This window comes from Pavona decussata, unplaced genomic scaffold (assembly GCF_977016875.1).
Source record: "Pavona decussata unplaced genomic scaffold, jaPavDecu1.1 SCAFFOLD_47, whole genome shotgun sequence".
Taxonomy (NCBI): Eukaryota; Metazoa; Cnidaria; class Anthozoa; order Scleractinia; family Agariciidae; genus Pavona; species Pavona decussata.
Genome location: NW_028145469.1, coordinates 368,285 through 389,362, shown reverse-complemented (window position 1 = coordinate 389,362; position 21,078 = coordinate 368,285). Strand labels below are relative to the sequence as shown.

The window sequence follows — 21,078 nt, the reverse complement described above, 5'->3', positions numbered from 1 at the left end:
ACGTCACAAAATGTTGCATAGTTTGTGTCTAGTATAAAAGGGTTACAATGAGTATTAGAATCAATACTGAAAAGAATGAATTTTTTGAGCAAACAAATTATAGAGTCAACCGAGACTTCTTATTCTTCGTTTCATCCCTTCTAACCCCCGCCCCTACCCCCCAGGACGTGAGGTGCAACGTCGTAGAAGGAGAGGGAAAGATTGCGTGACAGGCCCTGAGCAGAAGTATTTATTTTCCTTGCTAGCATCAGGAATAAGAACTTCACGAGTATTAAGGCTTTCTTGTTATCAATCTAACCAAATCAATTTAATTTCCAAGTTTTTTTGGCTGAGCCAGATAGTGGTTGCTAAAATCCAAGATGTCGACGAGATTTTAAGGTGAGTTCTAAATCAAATCTAGGCGATCGACCCGGCGCCGCCGTTCAATCAAAAATTTACAAACTTCATGTTGTTAAGATCATCGATAAATTTTATAGGTTTCCATGCTAGAATGCAGAGTCATTGGACGCACCTCATTTGCTTCCTTTGAGAAAAGGTCGTTAGTTTAAACAGCAGGGTAAAATACAAGTTGCAAAGTAAAGGTTCGCCGACATAAAATTTCCATAGTGTAAAAACGAAACCGGAAGAAGTAGCTTGTTGTTGTTTGTGTTCTATTGTTACTCTTGGTTCATGTTGTTATGCGCCAAATACCGTAAAGGAGGGTATTCAAACTTGTATTGTAATGCTTCCATGTACGGAGGATGTAGTAAAGTTGAAAAATCTCGATTGCAGCATGTATCTGTTATTAGTGGCGTATCAAGTTTTGTAAGGGATTCCCCGAAATATTTTCATAAGCATTGGTCACCAATGACCTCCAATACTGCGTAATACCAACACCACAACTTCTGCTCGGTGTTTCTTTGAACGAGGGATAGACTGGCCTCGCAATACAGGACTTCACTTACCTCGATGTGTAATTGGGCCTGATCCAGACGCCTTGAATCAGTTTGGTACGGCAAACATTGTTACGTTCGGCAGGGTCTGCTGCATTATGCGACACTGGAGCGGCAGCTGACTCAGACGCCGCTCTTCTCATGTACCGAACTTAATGCATGTTTGCCGGCGCTTGTGATTGACTGAAAACCTCATACCGTAACAAGCGTCGCATGAAGTTTCAACTGTCGAATACGAACAAAAGTATCATTTGGTCCGGTTCGCGTTGGCTTTCTGTTCGTTGGGTTTTGTGCTTCATTTAGAGATAATTGCTTTGGCACAAGGCTGTTTTACCTGCTCTTTTCATCCTGACAGAATATTTAAAATTTTAAAAGGCTAAAGTCATCGGGAAAAGTCAAAATTGCCGATATATTTTACTTTCTCTTATTGTGTGACTACTTGAGCGATAACTAAACCAGATCAGCCACATGCATATGTTCGTACAAAATTCCTGATTTTGTGTCTCGGTCTCAGTGGAAATTATTTACTTCCTTTCTGCTAGGTTTGGCGAATTATGTATGGCAGAAAGTACGCCGTCTGAATTAGTCGTCACTACCATGTCGCTCCAGAGTCGAACATAAACTGAATTAGGTTGGGCGCATGAGTAGAGCGGCGTCTGGTACCGGCGTAAAATAGCCAGCTTGCTCATAAGATCATTTATACAGTTTTATGGGCCAATTTTTTCAATTGATTCTCAGAACGAGACAAGCAACAAAGACCGTCAATTATTCCTCGATTGTTTTGATCTATAAATCCGCTACCAGGGACCCAATTCACAACGAACTACCAAAATCAGAACCGGTGACCCTAAATTCTGCTGCTGTTCCCTTGATTAACTAATGAAATCATTCCTTACGCAGATAACGTTTTCATTTGTCTCGGCCTGTAGCATTGACCTGGCTTAAATTTCTTCATCTCTTATTTTTATTAATAAAAGCAGTTCTTATAACTAAGATAAAGGTATACTGAACCCTTTTTTTGCTCGTTTCCTAAAATGATTCTGAAGGGCCACTAGTGACATAAACCAGTCGTGTTGACTGTGACAAAGATTAGAAAAATTAGATCAAAATTAGCCCTTGTTTTTAGTTTTATCTCGATTTACTCTTCATTTCAGGCATATACATTTAAGTTAATCGTTTACGTTCTATGTTTTCTTCTTCTTTTTTATTCTCAGAGCCCGTCAAGTGAAACAAGCAACAAAGACGGTGTGTGAATGACTTCTCGAATTATTCGATCTATAAATCCACTACCAAGGACCCGATAGACAACAAACCACCAAATCAGGTACGGTGGCCCTAAATTACTACTGATTATGTTCGATGCTTTTACGTTTTTTCCCCTTTCTCTATTTTCATCTGGATTTACTCCTCAGTTCTTAGAATGGATAGATCACATGATGATTTTTAATTTTCTTAATTAACCCTTTCATATCGTAAGGTCACTTTACAAGATGGTTGGGGAACCATCGTACTTAAAGCCGGTTTCTCTGACTAGTAGTCGAGTAAATAACCTACTGTAGTTACAGGGAATCTCACGACAACTCATGGGTTCCATTCTCTTGGAGGACTCGATTTTTTTCTTTCTCCCTTGTTCTAGGCGTGATTGACATTAAACTTTTCTAAAAGTTGAATTTTGATGCTTAGGCTAAAGTTACACCGATCTTTAAAAGTTTTTAAATCATATTTCCAAATCTTAACAGCATATTATTGCAAGTGTCAAAGCCTTCGGCGGCTAAATTAGAAAACATCTTCAGTTACCAACTTAAAACCAAGATTCCCCTGAAATATAGTGTAATTCAAAAGTAGTAGTTCTCTTTAGGGAGACAAATGGTTTTTTTTTTTCAAGTTGCGCTTTACTGAAGTATTTTACACCAAGATTAAATGGCCTTTAATTATCGGTATTATATTGCTTGAGAATTATCGCAAGGTTGCCTTGACGTGTTTCCAAATAAATAAAATTTCCCGCCAACTGGTGTAACACACAAGTGGACATTAAATAAATAAGACCATGAAATAAGATCATGACGTAACCGCAATCTCCACTAAGATCAGCCAAAGAATTGGTTTGTTGAAACAAATCAGACACTTGCTGCGTCTTGAAACGCGCATCACTTTGTACAATAGCTAAGTATGTCTTCTGTTTGATTACGTCGATACTATCTGGGGCGACCAGAGTAATGGTCTTTGTGCGTATATTCTGTATATCCCAGGTCCGCAGTAATTGGCCTTAGCCGTTGCGGTATCCCTGTCCATATTGGACAAAGCTAAAAAAATTAACTTCCTAGAATTACTACAGAACAATGCGACCAAGATCCTACTCAGCGTTCCAAGTTTTTTTTTTTTTGTCTTCCAAAGAAGCACTACATGCACTTTCCTTGGCCAACACTAGTAAAACGCACATTATTTCATCGTAACGTTTTTGTGTTTAAATCTGTAAATGGCCTGATAGACTGACTTTAATACAAAGGGAATAAGGCCCGGTTCATACGTCAAACTTTACATGAGCCGAACCTAATACCTATTAAGGTCGACCCAAATAATTAAGTTCGGCAGTTGATTCAGACGTCGAACCTAACTGAAGTCGAACTTAATTAAAGCTAAAGCGAGAAAGTAGATTTTCGTGGTCAGCGGCTGTTGTTTTTACTCAACAAGATTCAAAATGGCGGGAAAAATGAATTCTGACATGGAAGAGCTTGTTTGGCAAAAATAATAAAGACAGGCCAAACACGGCTCTTACTGGTCGAGATAGGAAGAATATGACCTTCAAAGCTAATTTGCTCTTACGAGTACGTCTTTCAAAGATCTCCCTTTTCTGTACGAAAGTAAGGAAGGGTCTTTGTAGATCTCCCTTAGCAGAGGCTGATTTTCTATCAAGTGTCATTTACCAGGAGCCATAATCAGGGATGGAGAACGTAACGAGATGCCATTTTGACTTGTGGGCTTGTCCCTATATGTTGTACCAAAAATTCTATTTTTAGATAAAGTTGCCCCATACGCGCGTGCGTGCACGCGTGTAAACGGCCAGGATCGCGCGTGGAGAAATTTAATTTTTTTCTACCCGTTCAAAATACCGTCTAAATTTTAAAATTCTGCCAGGGAATATCTTCTCAGTGCCCACATTTAAGGAATTAGACTCTAACAAAGAAAAGGTAACAATTGAAAGAAGACGGGAAATGTAGAAATAAGCGGCCTAACGGATCACATGACTCTCACAGTAAAGTCAAAAAGGCGCCAAAACGGTGGCGCTGCGTGCGTTGCTTCTGTTGAATAAATGAAAAAGGCTTACACTCTACGGACATGTACTCAGACACGTAAGGATTTTTTATCTTTAGTGATTTTTTTCTCAGCTGCTTTCTTAATGTCACATATAAGGCAGAAGCCCCACGCAAATTTGCGTGTATTCACGCGGGTTTATGACGTGAAGGGGGCGGGGGGGGGGGCAATTTTTTCTTTAAATGGAATTTTTTCGTACAACACATGGGGACGCGTGGACCCTACGCTTACGGTCTACATCCCTGATTATGGCTCCTGTATTTACTCATCTGAATTGTTTTAGGTTAGACACAGAAGGGCGGGGAGTAAGGAATCATCGACTTTGGATTCGAGTTCGAGTTCGAGTTAGAGTTCGAGTTAGACTTCGAGTTGGACTTCGAGTTAGACTTCGAGTTAGACTTCGAGTTGGACTTCATGAAAAATCAATAATACCGATTTGACACACGAAATCAATTTCTCGATTTTCACCGATTTCCGTTATCAATCAGTAAAAATCATCGGTAAAAATCGCTTACGTCTCTTTCTTCCCTTCGTGCGACGATCGTTGTCTCACAAGGGACCACCTGCGCTTGTATTATTTCAACAGACGTGTAATAATCAGACGCTTTGTTAAATCACGTTCTTAGTTGAATTAACAAACTCAATTTGACTGGCGAGCCGCTGAGCCGCTTGAATAAAACTTGTCAGTCTGTTTGACCGGCGAACCGCCGAGCTTCTCTATGCATAGCCCCCACGAAATGAATGTGTCACTCGCACGTGTTAAGTTTCGAACTGGTGGGAGCTATTGAAAGTGTATGGATGAGAGCCACGCAGAAAATTCAAAATTATAAATGACCTACTGTAGTTTAATACTTAGCCACTCGACCATCTAAGCATATAAAGCTACGGACAGATAAATCCAATGACAAAACGTTTTACTTACATTATATCGCCATACGAGAGAGAAAATCAATGGAACTAAAACTCACTGAAATCGAGCTCAATCGTTCCAAAAACACATAGGAGAAAGAACAACCGACAAGGGAGTTCAGGTAGGGATGTTTTTATAGAAACTTCGTTGGTATTTTTAAATTGAACAGATCGAAACTGTTTTCTTTTGTTGTACACCTTTTTTTTTCGTATAGGCCATGCTTAGTATCTACATTTTGCGAAAAAAAAAATCGTATACATGCCATCCTTCGTTTGGGGAAGAAGGAGGGGGGGGGGGGCGATTTTATTTGGGAGCCCTTCGAGAGCGCGAAAATAACGAAGTATTTTGCTTTTGGTATTTTTATAGTAGTACAACTCCGATTCCAACTCGAACTTCAACTCGAAGTCTAACTCGAAGTCTAACTCGAAGTCCAACTAGAACTCGAACTCGACTCCAAACTCGATGATTCGGGATTCCCAGAAGGGCGATATTCCATAACAAACCTCAAAATGTGTTTGCGGGTTTCTGGTTTGTTTTGTAGAGCCGACATTCTTTCGCGGAGGTTGACTTCTGAAAGAGTTTTATCTATAAGGTTATCAAGGTAAAATCTGTTACGTAATCTCTGTTTGAATACAGTAATTTTTTTGGCTTCAAATGTTGTTTTTAAAGATTTTGTTCTGAGAAGTCTTGAGGCTTCGCCTTTGATATAGCCTGTATTGGAAAGTTTCTGTCGGTTTGAAGTGCGTGTGCACATCAAGAATAGATTCTTTTTTTTTTTTTTTTAATCTTTCGCATCACAGACAAGTACATTAGTTGTTTCGAAACAAGACGGAACAAACACATTCCTCTTTTCCCGCCACCTTGTTCAGAATAAAGTCCTTTGCGCATGCCAAGTCGATGGAATGCACAGACCTCTGGGATAGATATAATTTATATAATTTATACTTAATGTATGCATTTGGTTCGGCACATGAAAAGTTCGACGTCTGAATCGAAGTCGAACTTTTGCCGTTCTATTCGACTGGCGCAGTCGAATAGAACGGCGAGTCGACCCAAATACAAATCTGTCGATCCTAACTGATTCATACGTCGATCTTTACATGCGCCGAACCAAATGATTAGGTTCGGCTCATGTAAAGTTCGACGTATGAACCGGGCCTAAGTGACAAACATTCCTACAATACTCGCAGCAATTCCAATTTACATTTACCGGGAGTCAAACGCAAACTACATCAAGGTCTTGCCGATTGGAATAATCTCCATAGATCTCTACAGGACATTAAGTCACTCAAGAATGTAGTTTTTTTCCTCAGTTTTATTGTTCTTATTTTTAACTCGCGTATTTTCTATCCTGTAACTTTTTAGCCTGTCAAATTATTATTGTTAATGTTGATCTTCATATTATGTAGGGCTTCACTGAATAACACCATGGTGACGTGAGCTTCCTGGTTAAAAAACATTATTAGTATTGTTATTATTAATTTCTCGTTTCAGCTGTCCTATAAAATCTTAAACACGATTACGCCTGTCACGCAGTTTTGCCGTTGCCGTGTAGTTACTTTTTAAAATATCCCATAAAGTAGGTTTAATGTATCAAGGGCAATTTGTCCGGGGTACATGTCAAGTTCTGAAACAGATGATACATGAGGCACCACTTCAAAAAACTTTAGTGTAAATATTTAATGCTCCTTATCATGTAAAGTTTTTGAAGCAAAAATTAATTGGTCGCTTAGACCAGAAGGCTTTGCGACAGTTTCCGTGGTGACGTGCACAAACCCTCCACGCTCTCGCATTATTGTTTCCGAAATACACTAGGACAGATAAGGAGTTCTTCCTTTCAAGAACTGAGTTGGTTTCTTTCCTCTCGTTGTTCTAGGATTATTTTGCAGCTAAGCGAAGGTCTTATTTCCCCCTTTTTTAACAAAAGAGGTAAAAAAAAAACATATAAGATAAACGATAGACCGAGTAGATTCATCGTGTTTTTAAATTTTGACAACAAATGAACAAAACCAAGATCTCAAGTGACAGTTATATTTCGGTATAAACTATACCATCATCAGCCTAAAGATGCGTACAAAATTCAAAAGGGAATTCTAAAACTCAAAGGGAATTTGTTCGTTTGCCTTCAAATTTGGACAGTAGCTAGTTTAACATATAAACAACAAAAACATGTCTGCAAATTTCTGCTTTCGAAATATTTTTCCTCCGAGAGCGATTATTTTACGATCACTCCACATTTTTTAATCCTATTTCGAAAATGTTCTGTAACTTTTCACTTCGATTGAATATGGCAAAACACAGACACGCTTTTTTGGCGCTTTGGGTCCGGAAACTGAGGAGCAAATTAAATCTACAGTTTAAACCGGACGCGCTAGGCATCGCTTGGACGCGAGACACCTCTAAAGCATGGCATCGCAGGGTTCACCCTCATTCTACGATAATCCTTTCAGGAACTGGTTGCCCTTCGTCCTAGTCAAAAGGCCCTTATAGTGGTGCTGTCCAAGACTAGGTAAGGTCCTTAACTACATTTTGAAAAATACGGAAGGGCAAAATGCAGTAGAGACGTGCACTGATCAACAGCTTCCATTAGAATGCCCACTATTTTATTGACAGATTGAATGTTAGAGCGTCACTGCATGAACATGACATGTGATTGCTGGAGCGACGCTGCATTACGAACATTTTGAATGTGACACGTTGGCTAAGAGCTTTACTTTTCTCTAGATCTTACCAGTTTTTACGACTGTGCTATGGCATCGCTAACTTGGATGAGATGTCTCGTGTGGTGGATCTTTCTTTGTAGTTCCCTTCAGGATCAAGCAACAGATGGAAGCAAGACGATATCAGACCTAGAGATTTTAAACAGCACGAAAAATCCTTATAACTGCACATGCACCAACAAAAAAGGACAGGTCTACAATTTGAAGAAACTAGTAAAACATGGGAAGCTGCCAAGGTTTGCGAAATACTTCATGGAATGATAGTTACGATTTTTGGGTGCATGATCTAGGACCATCACAGCAACCAACACATTCCTAACCTTATTCATCCTGGATTGGTGGGGGAGGGTTGGCGGTCAGAAAAGTGCCAGATATAGTTTCAAATATTGGTATTTTACTTTAATATCAAAGCATGGGCTGTCAAACTTGTGACTGTTCCTAAGACTTACCTTTGAGCAAATTGGTATCAATGCCTTTGTTAAGGGAGGTTGATGTCTATATCATTTAAGTGTTTCATTATTGGCTTTGATCTCTCTTCTCAACTGAATTTTTGGTTTGCTGACGCTTTGGAAAAAACAAATTTCACCAAAGAGAGAACCCGTCCAGACGTAAAAAAAACCCAGGCTTGACAGGGTTGGATATGGTGCAGTTTGTGCCTCCTAAAAGGAACCAAATGGAATCTCGTAACGCATCCTTGAAATTCCCCTTTAAAAGTACCCTGTGTAATAAAATTTGGATTATATCCTATATCTAGCAAAATGTAAGTAGGTGTCTAAGGAATTATCGGGTAAAGTTGTTATGCTAGGAAAACTTACACAAAGCATTTGACTAAGTTTTATCTGGTGGAGACGATAAAGCTCGAGTTCATACGGGAATTCATGAATATAAATCATGACGTCATAACGTAGAAGTAACCCAACAAAAACGTGACATCCCCCTTCTCCAAAATAAAAACAAAAATTCTTAATTCATATACATATGTTATGAACTTTGGGCCTCAAATAATGTGGCCTCGAGGGGTGAAACTATTGCTCCCGAAAGGAAAAAAATGATTACAGCAAAAAGAATATTTGCCCCAAGCAAATATCTTATTCTGCCTTATGGGTCAGTGTCATGGTGCCTTTTGATAAAGGCTAAAGTCCTCAAGTTCCTTTTGTTTGCGGATCATCCTTTCCGGTCTTGTTGTCGTTTAAGTTGCACTGGAGGTCAGTGGGCTGATGCTAGACAAACTGAAGTTGGGTTGGTGCTCTAACGGTTTTGAGCCAGGGTTAGCGACAGGCTGTATTGGTAAGGTCAGAGGGATGTTTTGGAAGGCTTCTTTGACATCTGTTAAAGTCATGAAGGTTGAGGTGATGTATTTTGGACGCTGTATGGCTTTGAGGGTTTGAGAGGGTTCTTACCATATTCGTATTTTTCCTGGTTTGGTAGGCAGTGGGCGCTCTCAATCGTGCTACCATGTTAGAGATCCATTCGGTCGGCTGGGGTACTCCTACTAGCTTATCTTTGGTTTGATAAGTATCCAGTGCTTCTTTGATCTTCTCCAGTTTGGAGATTGGTTGACGGTGAGAGGGGGCATGGATGAGTATGACACTTATGTCCAGGTCAAAATCAACAGCTGGACCGAGGAAACATGGCCCTGAGAATAGGTAGGCGCATTTCTTTCATAGTCCACGGTTAGAGTTCCTAGTGTAGGCCATACCCATTTCGATGTATCCAGAGGGGCTGGAGATGGACCAGAAGCAGACTGAGTGTTGGTTTAATAGCAGGTTGTTCTTGGAGCATTTTCTGATGAAGTCAGCGTTAAAGGTTACCACTCCAAGATCCTTGCTGACCTACGTACTGGTTGATCAGTGTCAATGTCTTGGAACGTAAGGGTGGACGTGGGCCTACCCCTACTAGCTGTGAGGATGACCTGGCCAACAGGTTTGATAGGGTGACTTGCATAGGATACGATTAGTGTCTTTGTTGGTAGGAATCGGGGCCAAGGCATGTTTGAGAGTTGGCTGTATGGTAGCGTGTTACAAGATGCGGCTGAATCTATCTGGAAGGGCAGTTGCATCCCGTAGCTGGAGTCTAAGCTCGTTATTTCAAGGACAACGAAATGCCCTTTCTCGGTGACTGAATGGCAAGGAGAAAGTACAGTTATTGCAGGCATTCCAGTACTGGAAGGGTGCTTTTACTTGCACTTGGAAGGGTATTTTCATATTGTATGGCTCTCTTAGGAGAAGTGTAAGGGTCGTCTTGGTGTACCATGCTAACTGAGCTGCGGTTTTGGAAAGTAGTGGGTCCCTTGCAGCCTGTCAGCAAGCGCTAGAAGAGTGGTCAGTCTTGTTACAAGGGCTGCAGGTTTCACCTTGAGCTGGGCATGTGTCACGCGGGTGTTGTTGTCTTCTGCTACAGTAATAACATAATTTTGTTGTTGCCAGGTCTATTTGATCTTTTAAGAAGTTTTTTAAGAGTTTCTTTTGGGAAGTGTGGAAGCCGTCTAGTGCACTTGTTCTTCCAATGTGTGACTTACAAAACGATTGTTTGTTTGTTGTACGGCTTCAAAAGAGAGAGCTTGACTCACCACAAAGGTCGGCGATAAAGGAGGGTCCTCCGATTTACATTGGCCATCTCGGCAGAAAATGCCTTGTCTTCGCAAAACGGCTGAAAGGTTCCCTGACTCCAAAAATAATTTTGCCTCTAATGTTTCTAAAGTCATCTGCGTTTGCCCCAAAATAACATTATTCTGGGGTACCTTTTACTGTAATGTCATTTCAGCTTTTTAAACAATACTTGACGTAGCACCTTTAAATAGCGCCACTTACAGTTTATTGTTTGTACTTGACAGGTTTACCGCGGTAGCACGGGATGGGTACAACTTCAGTTATAATCCCTGCCTTCCTTTCACATTAGGAACAATTGGAGACTGCTCAGTATCCCAGGATGTAGCTGTAAGTCATTAGATACCCGTCATTTATCATGTGGACAACTCCAAGACACTAGCAAGCAAGACGTTTAGATTGGCTAACTACCATAATAGGCAATCATATCATATCATACGGCTAGTTATTTTTCAGTTGGCTCGGAACGATAGCCGACTGCACACTTTTTCCAAAATTTAACAGCAGCCACTCAACCACGTGTAGTGTACTGAATGCAGTGATTATGCAAGAGTGGCAAACATGTTTACCACGCATACCAGCAGATAAAAGCCATCGTTTATACAAATTGTTGTGTGAATAATCCAAAGTTCAGAACAAAGTTGAGAAAAACATCTTTACGGCCAAAATCTCACTGCCAACTACTGCCGTTAAAAAATGTTATGTATTTGACTTCCGCCTGGTATAAAATAAGCATTTAATTATTTAAAGTCCTTGTCTCTATTAGGAATCCTCACCAACCGAAAAAATAAGCATGTTATTGGCCTGTCCCTCGGGGATATGTGATATATTCCCCTCGTGGCGTGCCCGAGGGCTACGCCCTCGGGCACGCCACGAGGGGAATATATCACATATCCCCTCGTTCCAGGCCAATAACCCTTACTTATTATCTTTCTCTTTCCCCTCACTAGAAAGTGAGAAGAGAGCGGGTTGTTACCTTAAAATCATACCCAATTTTAGAGTAGAAGGCCAAAATGAAATGGTCAACACTAAGACCAATTTTACACTAAAGTGGCCAAAAAACCTTTTGAGCGAAGCATGACTACATAGAATGAGTAACAAGGTTGTCAAATATAGTTTGTCGCATTCTCTAAAATATGCCATTTGTTGTTTCAGATCTGCATGTGGACAAAGTCAAGTTTTCAGAACATAGGCAATCAGAGCTCATTTTCTTGTTTCGTTGACAATAACCCACCATATTTGTTGTATCGCAGTGAGTAAGTATTTATGTTTATCGAACTATATGTTGTTATTTTTCTTTTTGTATGTTCGCTGTTTTATCATGAAATGTATACCGATGTACAAAAAAACCTCTCCTGACTTTTCTCTTTTGGGTCAGGTGACGTGACTGATGTTCTTGTTGTTGTTGTTGTTTTTTCCTTTTCTTTTTTGCTTGGCGTTCTTTAAATCTGTAGGGAGTTTTTTTTTCTGGCATTTGTGATAACAACTGAGACAATGACCGTAACTTTTATGTCAAAATTATCAAACTTTAGTAAACTAAGATGTATTGGAAACAGTACTTTATATAATGGGCCATTTAGGAGTTGCTTTGAACCTCGTTATAAAAGCGAGGCTTCGTACATGGTTTATATCATGAAAATTTACATGATGTTTAAAATGTAAAATATGAAACTTTGAAACAAAGAGATCACAGTATGGGCAATACATGTTCTTTGGAAGCACTTTTGCCTAACATCGTTTTTTGTTTTCCTGTTGCATATTTTTAAGGAAACATTTTATGGGAGAAAAAGCTCCTGAGTTGGGGGAAAGGGCCTGGAAGCGAGAAGTGATGTTCTCGCAACTTTTCTTTTTTTGTGTGTGTGTGTGTATTCCGCCGGCCCTAATCTTTTAGGTGGCCTTGCAAACGGGAGATATACGATGACAGCGATTAGCGATATCTACGAAGACTTTATGCTCTATGCTCCAGGGGTCGGGATGTTCCATAACAATCCCTGAATGATAATTTATTATGAGACTTCGAATATATTTATGTACAGCAGCTTTGGAGTCCCTATAGACTTCAAGGGCCAAAACGTAGTAATTCCAAAGGCGTCCTGTTGTTATCCCTATGGTTTCCTTTCAGCAAAGGCTGTATAGATAATTAATGCAGGGGCTGTACGACAAACAGTACACAAAAATTAGATAAAACGAAATAAGATTGCGAAATTCAATGATTGCGTCAATTCGGCAGACGAAAACAGGCAGCACTAAATTTCCTTATATTTTTCATGAGATTCCTACATTCCGTTGGATTTTACAACAACTGCACACACGCGACACATGAATCCGCTGACAAAAACCTGTACGATTGCTTTGCAATTTGTGAGAGCATCGCTTCGATTTCATGTAAGAGAATAAATGGGAAGCTTCGCCCTCCAACCCTCTCAAACAGGGTCCCCAATACGAATGCTGTACGACTATGACCATGAAGATAACGTTGAGATCTGTACTTTCTTTAGACGGTTTCGTTATTCGCCCTCAAAAATCGTCCTGATATGCGATTGGCAAAAGGAAACAGTAAAGTCCGCCAATTTTACAGTGATTACAGACAAGGACAGTTGGGTAAGTTAAGAGGGATAAATAACTTTTAATCAGATTAGGAAATGTGTGCGTGTTCTACCAGCTTGGATCTACTAGGTAATCAAGGTAACAGGCCATCATCTGCTAGTTTATTTGACAAATAGATTCCATTTTGCCGTGCGTCTCATGGTATTTTGACAACTCACAGATGACGTCATAGCGAGGTTAAGACAAAGAAGTGCGCCACGGGACGCGGGCGAGAAGCGTGACTGGTGTTTTGAGGTCTTCTGTGTATTATCAGAGTACAGATCCACGGCCAAGTGAAATCTATTTGTTTAAAACAATAACTAAGACATTTGAACACATTTCGTGAGCGAACACTGGTCACTTTGACTGAAGGAAACTTTTGGAAATTGATCTCGTCAAGGATTCCATTAGTAACATTAAAATGAATCCTCCTCATTTTGAAGTTGCTGCTCCAGCCATGAAACTGGAAAGGTTTTCATCCTTATCAGTTGAAGACGTGTGTAAACTTATTCGTTTGTTGTCCAATGCATCATACTCACACCATCCAATCTCTACATGGCTGTTAAGTCGTGCCTTGATGTTCTCGCGCTCTCCATTACTCAACTGGTCAATTTGTCTCTTTGCTGCGCTTATGTCCCTCGCAACTGGAAAACTGCAATTGTGAAACCACTGCTGAAGAATACCATCCGGCCTTGAGTTAATTTATAAAAAATTCCGTCCTGTAAGCAATCATCCTTTCATCTCCGAGATCATCGAAAAGGCAGCTCTTGGACAATTGTTTTTGCACTGTGAATCCAACGCTCCTTTTCCTAAATTTCAGTCAGGGTTCGAAGATTTCACTCCACTGAAACTGCCCTGATAAGGGTTCGAAATGATACACTTATGTCTATGAATCATAAATCACACTACTGGTACAACTGAATTTTATTTTGTATTTTTGAATTGAATTTGAATTGTATTTTGAATTGTATTTTTCAGTTGCTTATTATTTTATGTTTTAATCTTATATTAATCATATATTTTGCGCTTATGTAATAGTAAGAGTGGAGAGTAAAAATAAAAAATTTAAAATGTCAAATGTCAAAAACTGGATTTTAGTGCTGGTTTTGACACTATCGATCATTCCATTCTCCTTGACGTCCTTGCAAATAATTTTGGGATCATTAACTCTGCTCATGAATGGTTCGCCTTTTATTTATCTGGCCGAAAACACTTCTGATAATTTTTATTTAACCTATGATGTCCCTTAGGGTAGCTGTGTGGGCCCGATTGTATTCATTTTACTTGATGATATGTATCTCGGCTTTGTTACCATTTTACCAACCTTCTTCCCTCTACTCATGGTTTTGCTGACGAGACGCAAATCAATCTTACATTCAGACCCGACGACAACGCCTACCAAGATGTTGCCCTAGCTGCTGTTTAGGCCTGTGTTGCTGATCTCCGTGCATGGCTCATTCACAATTGCCTGTTAATTGACGATTCCAAGACTGTGTTCTTATCAATTACCTAAAATCTCACTTGATTCCATCACCGTTTGCAGCTGTACTATCCAATCTCCTGACAGTGTTGCTTTCCATAGGTTGTATAAATCATTAAAAATTATTACAATTTAGTGGCACAGTAAATCTATATACACAAGAATGAAAGAAAAAAAGCCATAAGGATAATCTGTAAAAGAGTAGAACACTCCATACGAGACAGATCACCAAGTAGCTAATTCAAAGAAATAAGTGTATAATAATAATAATAATAATCAGAAAAAAATTAAATTATAAAAGCATTTAAAACTTCCTCATTCCTGACTTAAGAGCTGCGAGACTGGGTGATATTCTAATATCTACGGGTATCGAATTCCACATTTTAACAATTCTGTTAAAATGAGTGTTTTTAAAGTTAGTCGTTCTAGCAAAATTCGTCTTCAAAGAATAGTCATCAATATGTCAAAGCCTGTACGGGTCATCCTGGGAATAAAAGTTCAGAAACGGAGATACATCCACATTCAAGTATCCATTTAAGCCCTTATACAAAAACATAACATCAAAAAGATAGCGTCTCTTTTCAAGCGAAAGCAGGTTAAGACATTTTAGGCCTTTTTCCAAGGATAAATTTTGTTCCCCTCCGCTGTATGCGTTCGAGCTTATCAACATTTCTTGAGGTGTATGGCGACTGCACAACCGATCCATATTCCACTTACGATCTCACTAGCCTGCAGTACAGCACCTTCAGAGTTTCGGTATCCTCCAACCTCTACAAGTCCTTCTAGGCAGGCCTAAAATTCTTTGGCTTTATTTGTAATGGCACCGACATGAGAATTCTAAGAGAGATTATGGTTAGTGAGCAAACCAAGGTCACGAAACTCATCAACTTCCTCTGAGACATATCCATTTAGGGTGAAGCTTGAGCTGAGTGGTTGTTTCTTCAGGGTAATGTGCATCAACTTGCATTTCTTAACATTGAAGGTCATCCTGTTCTGTTGACTCCAACTGCACAGACCATCTAGATCTCCTTGAAACATCAATTGATCAACACTCTAAACGCCTTGCAGTCAGCTGCATATGGTGCCACAGTACTTCCTTGACTGACCATCTAAGGCAAATCACTGATGAAAATAAATTAGGAAATTTCTCATTTTCTCATTCTCGTTTCTCTCTTAGGAAGTTAGGAAATTTCTCAGTCCTAAGGCTTCCTTGACCCTTGTTCGTGCATTCGTGACTGTACGTTTGGACTATGCAACTCTCTTCTTTGTGATGTTTCTTAATACCAGTCTGATCGCCTTCAGAGAGTGTTAAGTGCTGCAGCTCGGTTAATCATTACCCAAATTTAATCAAATTTCGTCTACTTTGTTTGATCTTCACTGGCTGCCTGTGGTTTACTGTTTCCAATTTAAGTTGCTGCTTCTAGTCTATAGAGCGCTCAAAAACCAAGCCCCGGAGTATATTTAAGATCTCCTGTAAGCCACGTCCACTGTATATCACTTGCGTTCCTGTAACCAGGGCCTTCTTGTTCTGCCTAGAACTTAGTATAAGACCTTTGATGATCGCACCTTTGCCTGCTCTGGGCCATTTCTCTGAAACAAACTTCGTTTGGTAATACGGGACAGTCCGAATGTCACTGTCTTTAAATCTAAGTTAAAGACATACCTTTTAAAACAAGCGTACAATTTGTCTTGACATTTGACACTTTTATATTTTGTGACTTCTAACATCTTTTTACACATATTTTTAGTTTTAAAATTAGCAGTGTGTGAAGTGCTCTGGAACATATTTATAATCTTACCGTTTTTAAATTTAATTTATTATTATCACTACTACCCCACTCCCCCCCCCCCCTTCCCCTGCTGGGTGGTATGCTATTGCATGACACCCCTTCCATCACTATGTTCAGCTACCTAACCGACCGGGGAAAAGAAAGACGAAGTTAACCGATATATTGTACAAGGTAACAACACGATGGCAGATACCAGGCAGAAATCACCGAACGGCAGACCACTAGGTCACTACGCAATACATTCATAGAAGTATAGACGTAGAATAGGAAAGTCTTATGTTCTGCCACTAGCTCTAACTCTGATGTGTCGTTATTGTCAGTGGCGCAACATTCATTTCTACCATTCACATTCAAATTGACGCAATTACCACCATCATTGTCCACGACTTGCTCCCGTCTGACCTCGTAGCTCAGTTAGTAGGGCAACGGTTGATCAAATCTGGTTGTCGTGGTTTCAATGCCCGCCGAAGTCGAAGAATTTTTGGCTTGCCTCCTGCGGTCTCCCATTTTCCTTACTAGAACTAACGCTCAGTAAGAAATTCATGGGTTCACTTTAGCGCTTAAACATACACTGCAGATTTAATTCTCTGATCCATCGTTTGTGTCAAATTATTCAGTAAATTTTCGTCTTTATGCCATTTTCTACAGACATTTGGCCTAACGCACCGTTGTGCATGTCCAGATGGATGTCCAGAGAGACCTGCTATTACTGTAGCCACTGAACAACCTGCTTCTAGGCATTCTGGGACTTCTGGGACTCGTAAGTTGAATGTTCACAACACTTTTTCTTTCTGGCGTCAAATGAGAAACATTAACTCGTCAATTTTTACAGTTCATACTACGTAAACATGATAAATTATACCGACCTTTTTTATGTTCTTTTAGTTTGCGTACTTCGTTGTTTGTCGTTTTCGTATAACTTCATTTGACAGAATTGTTTATGTTTAGATGAGGATTAAGCAAAGTGCATCTCATTATTGTACACATTTTGACATATCTCATTCCTGTTATCTGGAACCTCGCGGGTGGAACCAGGGAAACGTTTGGGACGATAACAGTTCCACAACAATGCTGTTCGAAATTTGTTGTGCCTAAAACGTAGCACAAACCTACCATATTATTGTTGTAAAATGATGGTAGCATTCTTTCAAGAGCAAAACAAAGCGCTACGAATATGACGAGAAGATCGAGATCAGTGAAGTTCAAGGTAGCGAGACACCTGTCTACTGTACAATGAAGTGACAGCTAAAAGCTTTTGGTAGAATGCGGTTGATATGTGCAAAGAATCACCCCGGGGTAGTTAAGGTATTTCATACATACGCCTGGGAAAACGAAAACATTGCTGGAAAGTTTGATGAGGATGTGGTGTTCTCTGAAGGAGAGAGTCACACCCACAGACTACATACACCGGTGGAATTTTCTATCCAGTAAGGTACTGTGAACTTGTGTCTAGTCCATGTGGATTCATGAAGTAACGAGTAAAAGTTGTAAAATCTAATTTCTTCAAATCGAAAGGACCAATATCAAATGTATCCATGCAATAACAAATGCTCTTTTATAAATTCGAAGTACCAGAAATTCGATCGTTTCATATTTTGACTTGATTGGAGTGTACTTCTTTCGAAGATATTATGGTGCCCTTAATCCGAGAAAAGTGTTAAAATGTGAGGAAGCGCTTATCAAGTAGCTACGTTTAATATTATGGTAGTGTGTAATAGAGATTGAAGACATGTCATTTTCCGCCTAATATAGAGGTAAAACTCCGTTTAGGGAAAATGAAAGAGACACTTAGTATAGACATTGGATGGGTAGACCTTGCATGAAAATAAGCGCCGTAGCAGCACAGGGTAAGGATTGGATGAAGGGGAGGCAATGGGAGACGTGTCCCTACTACTAAATACAACAATTGTTAACCTATCGCCCCGTCCACTTTTTCCTTCTAACGTAATTGGAACTAAGGGGTACTTGGGCCTTTTCTGAGTACTAATCAGCTTCAAATATGTCTTCCGCGTCTGTTAAAAAATAATTTAACTATCCTCAATTCATTCACAATTCCAACAAGCCCGACATTGCTCACCTTCTGAAGGAGGAGGGAAATTAAGGGGGAGGGGGAGAGAAACCATCGGACCAATAGTCCCGAAAGAAAGAACTCCACTGTTTTGATTATTGACCACTAAGATTTCTTTGAGATAAAATTTCGTGTGCAGGTGAAAGGTTGAAATAAAAACACGATTAAACGTGCAAGATATAGATCCTATGCAAATTTGGCTGACATTTCAATATTCTTTTGTCTGCATTCAAATTAGCCTCACTAGCCTCGTTCTCGAGTTCAAAAATCAAAAGAATATTTTCCTTGAACAAGGCTAGTAAGGCTAATTAGAATGCAGACAAAAGAATATCAAAATGTCAGCCATTTTTGCATAAGGTGTATAAATACAATGAAAACAAATGCTTTTTAATTACTGATTATTTAAAAATACAGGTTTTTCGGACGAGTTCTACTCCCTCTCTCTGTCTTTTGCGCAGATGAACACTATCACGTCACGTTATAAATCTCTACCAATAAGAAGGCCAGGTGATTTTAATGCTTACTTCCACCTATTTTTGAACCTCAACACATCCGCACCTATCCAAAAGTTCACTGCTTAGTTAAGGGAACCTTCGTTCCCACGACAGAGTATTTGCCGTTTATATAATCGAAATAGTACACGACTCTTTATGTGTTAAAAACGTCTAATTTCGTTCGAACTGTTTGTCGCGCAGCTCTATTGATTCAGAGCTAGGGTCCATTGTTTCTGTTGTTTGTGCATTGAACCGCTATTGCTTTTTCACCAAGTTCTAAGAGCTGCACGGTCCCCTATCGGCCCTGAGTCACGCTAATGGTAACAAAATAGCTATACTTATTTTCCATTTGCAGATGGTTCAGACAATCCGAAGGATATTTTCTTTCCAGTTTGTATTTCCGCTGCAAGTGTCGTTTTCGTCATTGTTGCACTTTTCCTCATCTTCCGGTTGATCGATGGAAGAAACCCTCCACCGGAGGTACGTCCCCTGCTTGCAGACAGAGGGAATCAAATCGACCCAAGATCAAGTGTGGCAAGTGGGACGGAAAGCAATGAGGAATTTTTTACTCCGCCAGAGTCGATGACTTCTACTACATCTTTCTTTACTCCGCCAGTGTCGATGACTGCTACTACATCTTTCAGTAATATTGCCGTTCCTGAGGAAGCTGAAAATTCTTTGTAAATTAAAGGAGGCCAAAGTGGGTTGTCGTTCACATGGCTGCCTATAATTATGATCGATTTAATTATGCGGAGAGATATATTTAAATGAAATCGTTTAACGATCCGCCACTTTTTATGCTAATTTCAAAAAAAAAAAATCTTCAAAACAAATGGCGCGGGAAGGAACTGAAAAGTGTGACATGTTTAAATTAACTTTTACTGATACTAGAGTAACTTCTTAATTACGGTAAACAGTAAGGAGTCTTGTTGGATTTTATATTTTCCCAATTCTAACCTGCCGTCGCCTTCAGAACAATTTATTTTATCTCCTCACTCATTTTGAGGTAACACATCTCTTGTTTAGATATTTTTATTGCAAGCACATGTAAATATTTCTTAATGATTTATGTCTAGTTTCAATAATTTTTAAATGAAAGGTGTTTCCTAAATGTGGCGTTTTTGGAGGTCCTTAACAAAAGCGATTCTTTTTCTCGGATTAGTTTTCGGTTGTTTTTTCTACCAACTTTACGTGCGATTTCATGTTGCCTGTCTGAAATACTTAAGATTTCGATGGAACCGGAACAGCTCGTACACCTTTACGCCGCATGGGGGACCCCACCCAAGAGAACTTTTGCCCGATTCTTGCCAACAAGGGGCTCTCTCTTCTTCCGCCAATACACATCGTCTGAAAACTATCACACTCTGATCGCCGTGGAATTAGCGCAGTGAAACGAAGGTATTACTTAGGTGGATAAGAGGTCAGTTTAAAAAGAAACTTTGGGTAAAAGGTAAATTGGCCACCGTAAAGAGATTGGAGTAATCGAATCTCTTTACGGTGGCCAATTTGCCTTAAGTTATCAACTCTGTTGATAAACCAAAGATTCTTTTCTACTCCTCACCAACGCAGATCATAGATGGTTTGACATTGCCCCTTGAAAATCAAAATGGTGCAACAATTATTCCTTAAAGAGCATCAAAAATCGACTGTGTCATGTGAGGAGTATAGAAGTGAGATAACTGTTTTCACAGAGACGTCTGATTGGAATGCAAAAAGTGACGTGTTTTGAAATAAAGTTATAATACCTTGCTGTTAGTATTCAGCTACTAGTTTGCTGTTAATATTTAGCTATTTGTTTATTTCTTTTATTTCTCTGAACTTTTAGACTTTTGGATTTCGAAGACTTTATTTCTATTTATTTATTTATTTATTTATTTATTTATTTGTTTGTTTATTTATTTATGTACAAAAGAGCGTAATCGTAATGTTTTCTTACGAGCACCTCTATTTTATGAGAGTTTTTTGTCTCATCAACACCCCGAATCATCTGCTCAACTTCAAGGTGCCCGTACGGAGCCGCGAGAGGAATGGAAAAAACGCGATTTGAGAAATCCCTTAAAGCTTACGGCGCTCGTTGTCGTGGCTGACGCCGCTCTTAGCGGCTCCCCCGCCAAAACGTTGTATTCGCGGGCGGAAAATTATTAACCGCCAGCTGGAAAGTAATCACAATACTATTAAGG

General features: G+C 39.6%; 1 protein-coding gene and 1 pseudogene across 2 annotated transcripts; one reads left to right on the top strand and one right to left on the bottom strand.

Moving 5' to 3' along the window:
- The window catches only part of LOC146482091 (P2X purinoceptor 7-like), a 431,550-nt pseudogene that overhangs the window by 181,611 nt on the left and 228,861 nt on the right, over positions 1–21,078 (bottom strand).
- Positions 215–20,653, top strand: LOC146482111 (uncharacterized). Of its 2 annotated transcripts, XM_085107390.1 has the most exons (8): positions 215–378; positions 2,147–2,256; positions 7,889–8,110; positions 10,708–10,810; positions 11,636–11,736; positions 12,979–13,081; positions 16,985–17,096; positions 19,254–20,653. In XM_085107390.1, the coding sequence occupies exons 3-8, from the start codon at positions 7,905–7,907 to the stop codon at positions 19,580–19,582; spliced, it is 954 nt and encodes a 317-aa protein (XP_084963516.1). In that variant the 5' UTR covers positions 215–378; positions 2,147–2,256; positions 7,889–7,904; the 3' UTR covers positions 19,583–20,653. The 2 variants fall into 2 exon arrangements, with proteins under 2 accessions (XP_084963516.1, XP_084963517.1); XM_085107391.1 differs by lacking the exon at positions 2,147–2,256.

Excerpts from the sequence above, each read along its gene's own strand:
- LOC146482111 (XM_085107391.1), top strand. The coding sequence starts at position 7,905 with ATGGCATCGCTAACTTGGATGAGATGTCTCGTGTGGTGGATCTTTCTT. Across the intron at positions 11,737-12,978 it reads TATTTGTTGTATCGCAGTGA|ACGGTTTCGTTATTCGCCCT; the intron begins GTAAGTATTTAT and ends TACTTTCTTTAG. Across the intron at positions 17,097-19,253 it reads TTCTGGGACTTCTGGGACTC|ATGGTTCAGACAATCCGAAG; the intron begins GTAAGTTGAATG and ends TTCCATTTGCAG.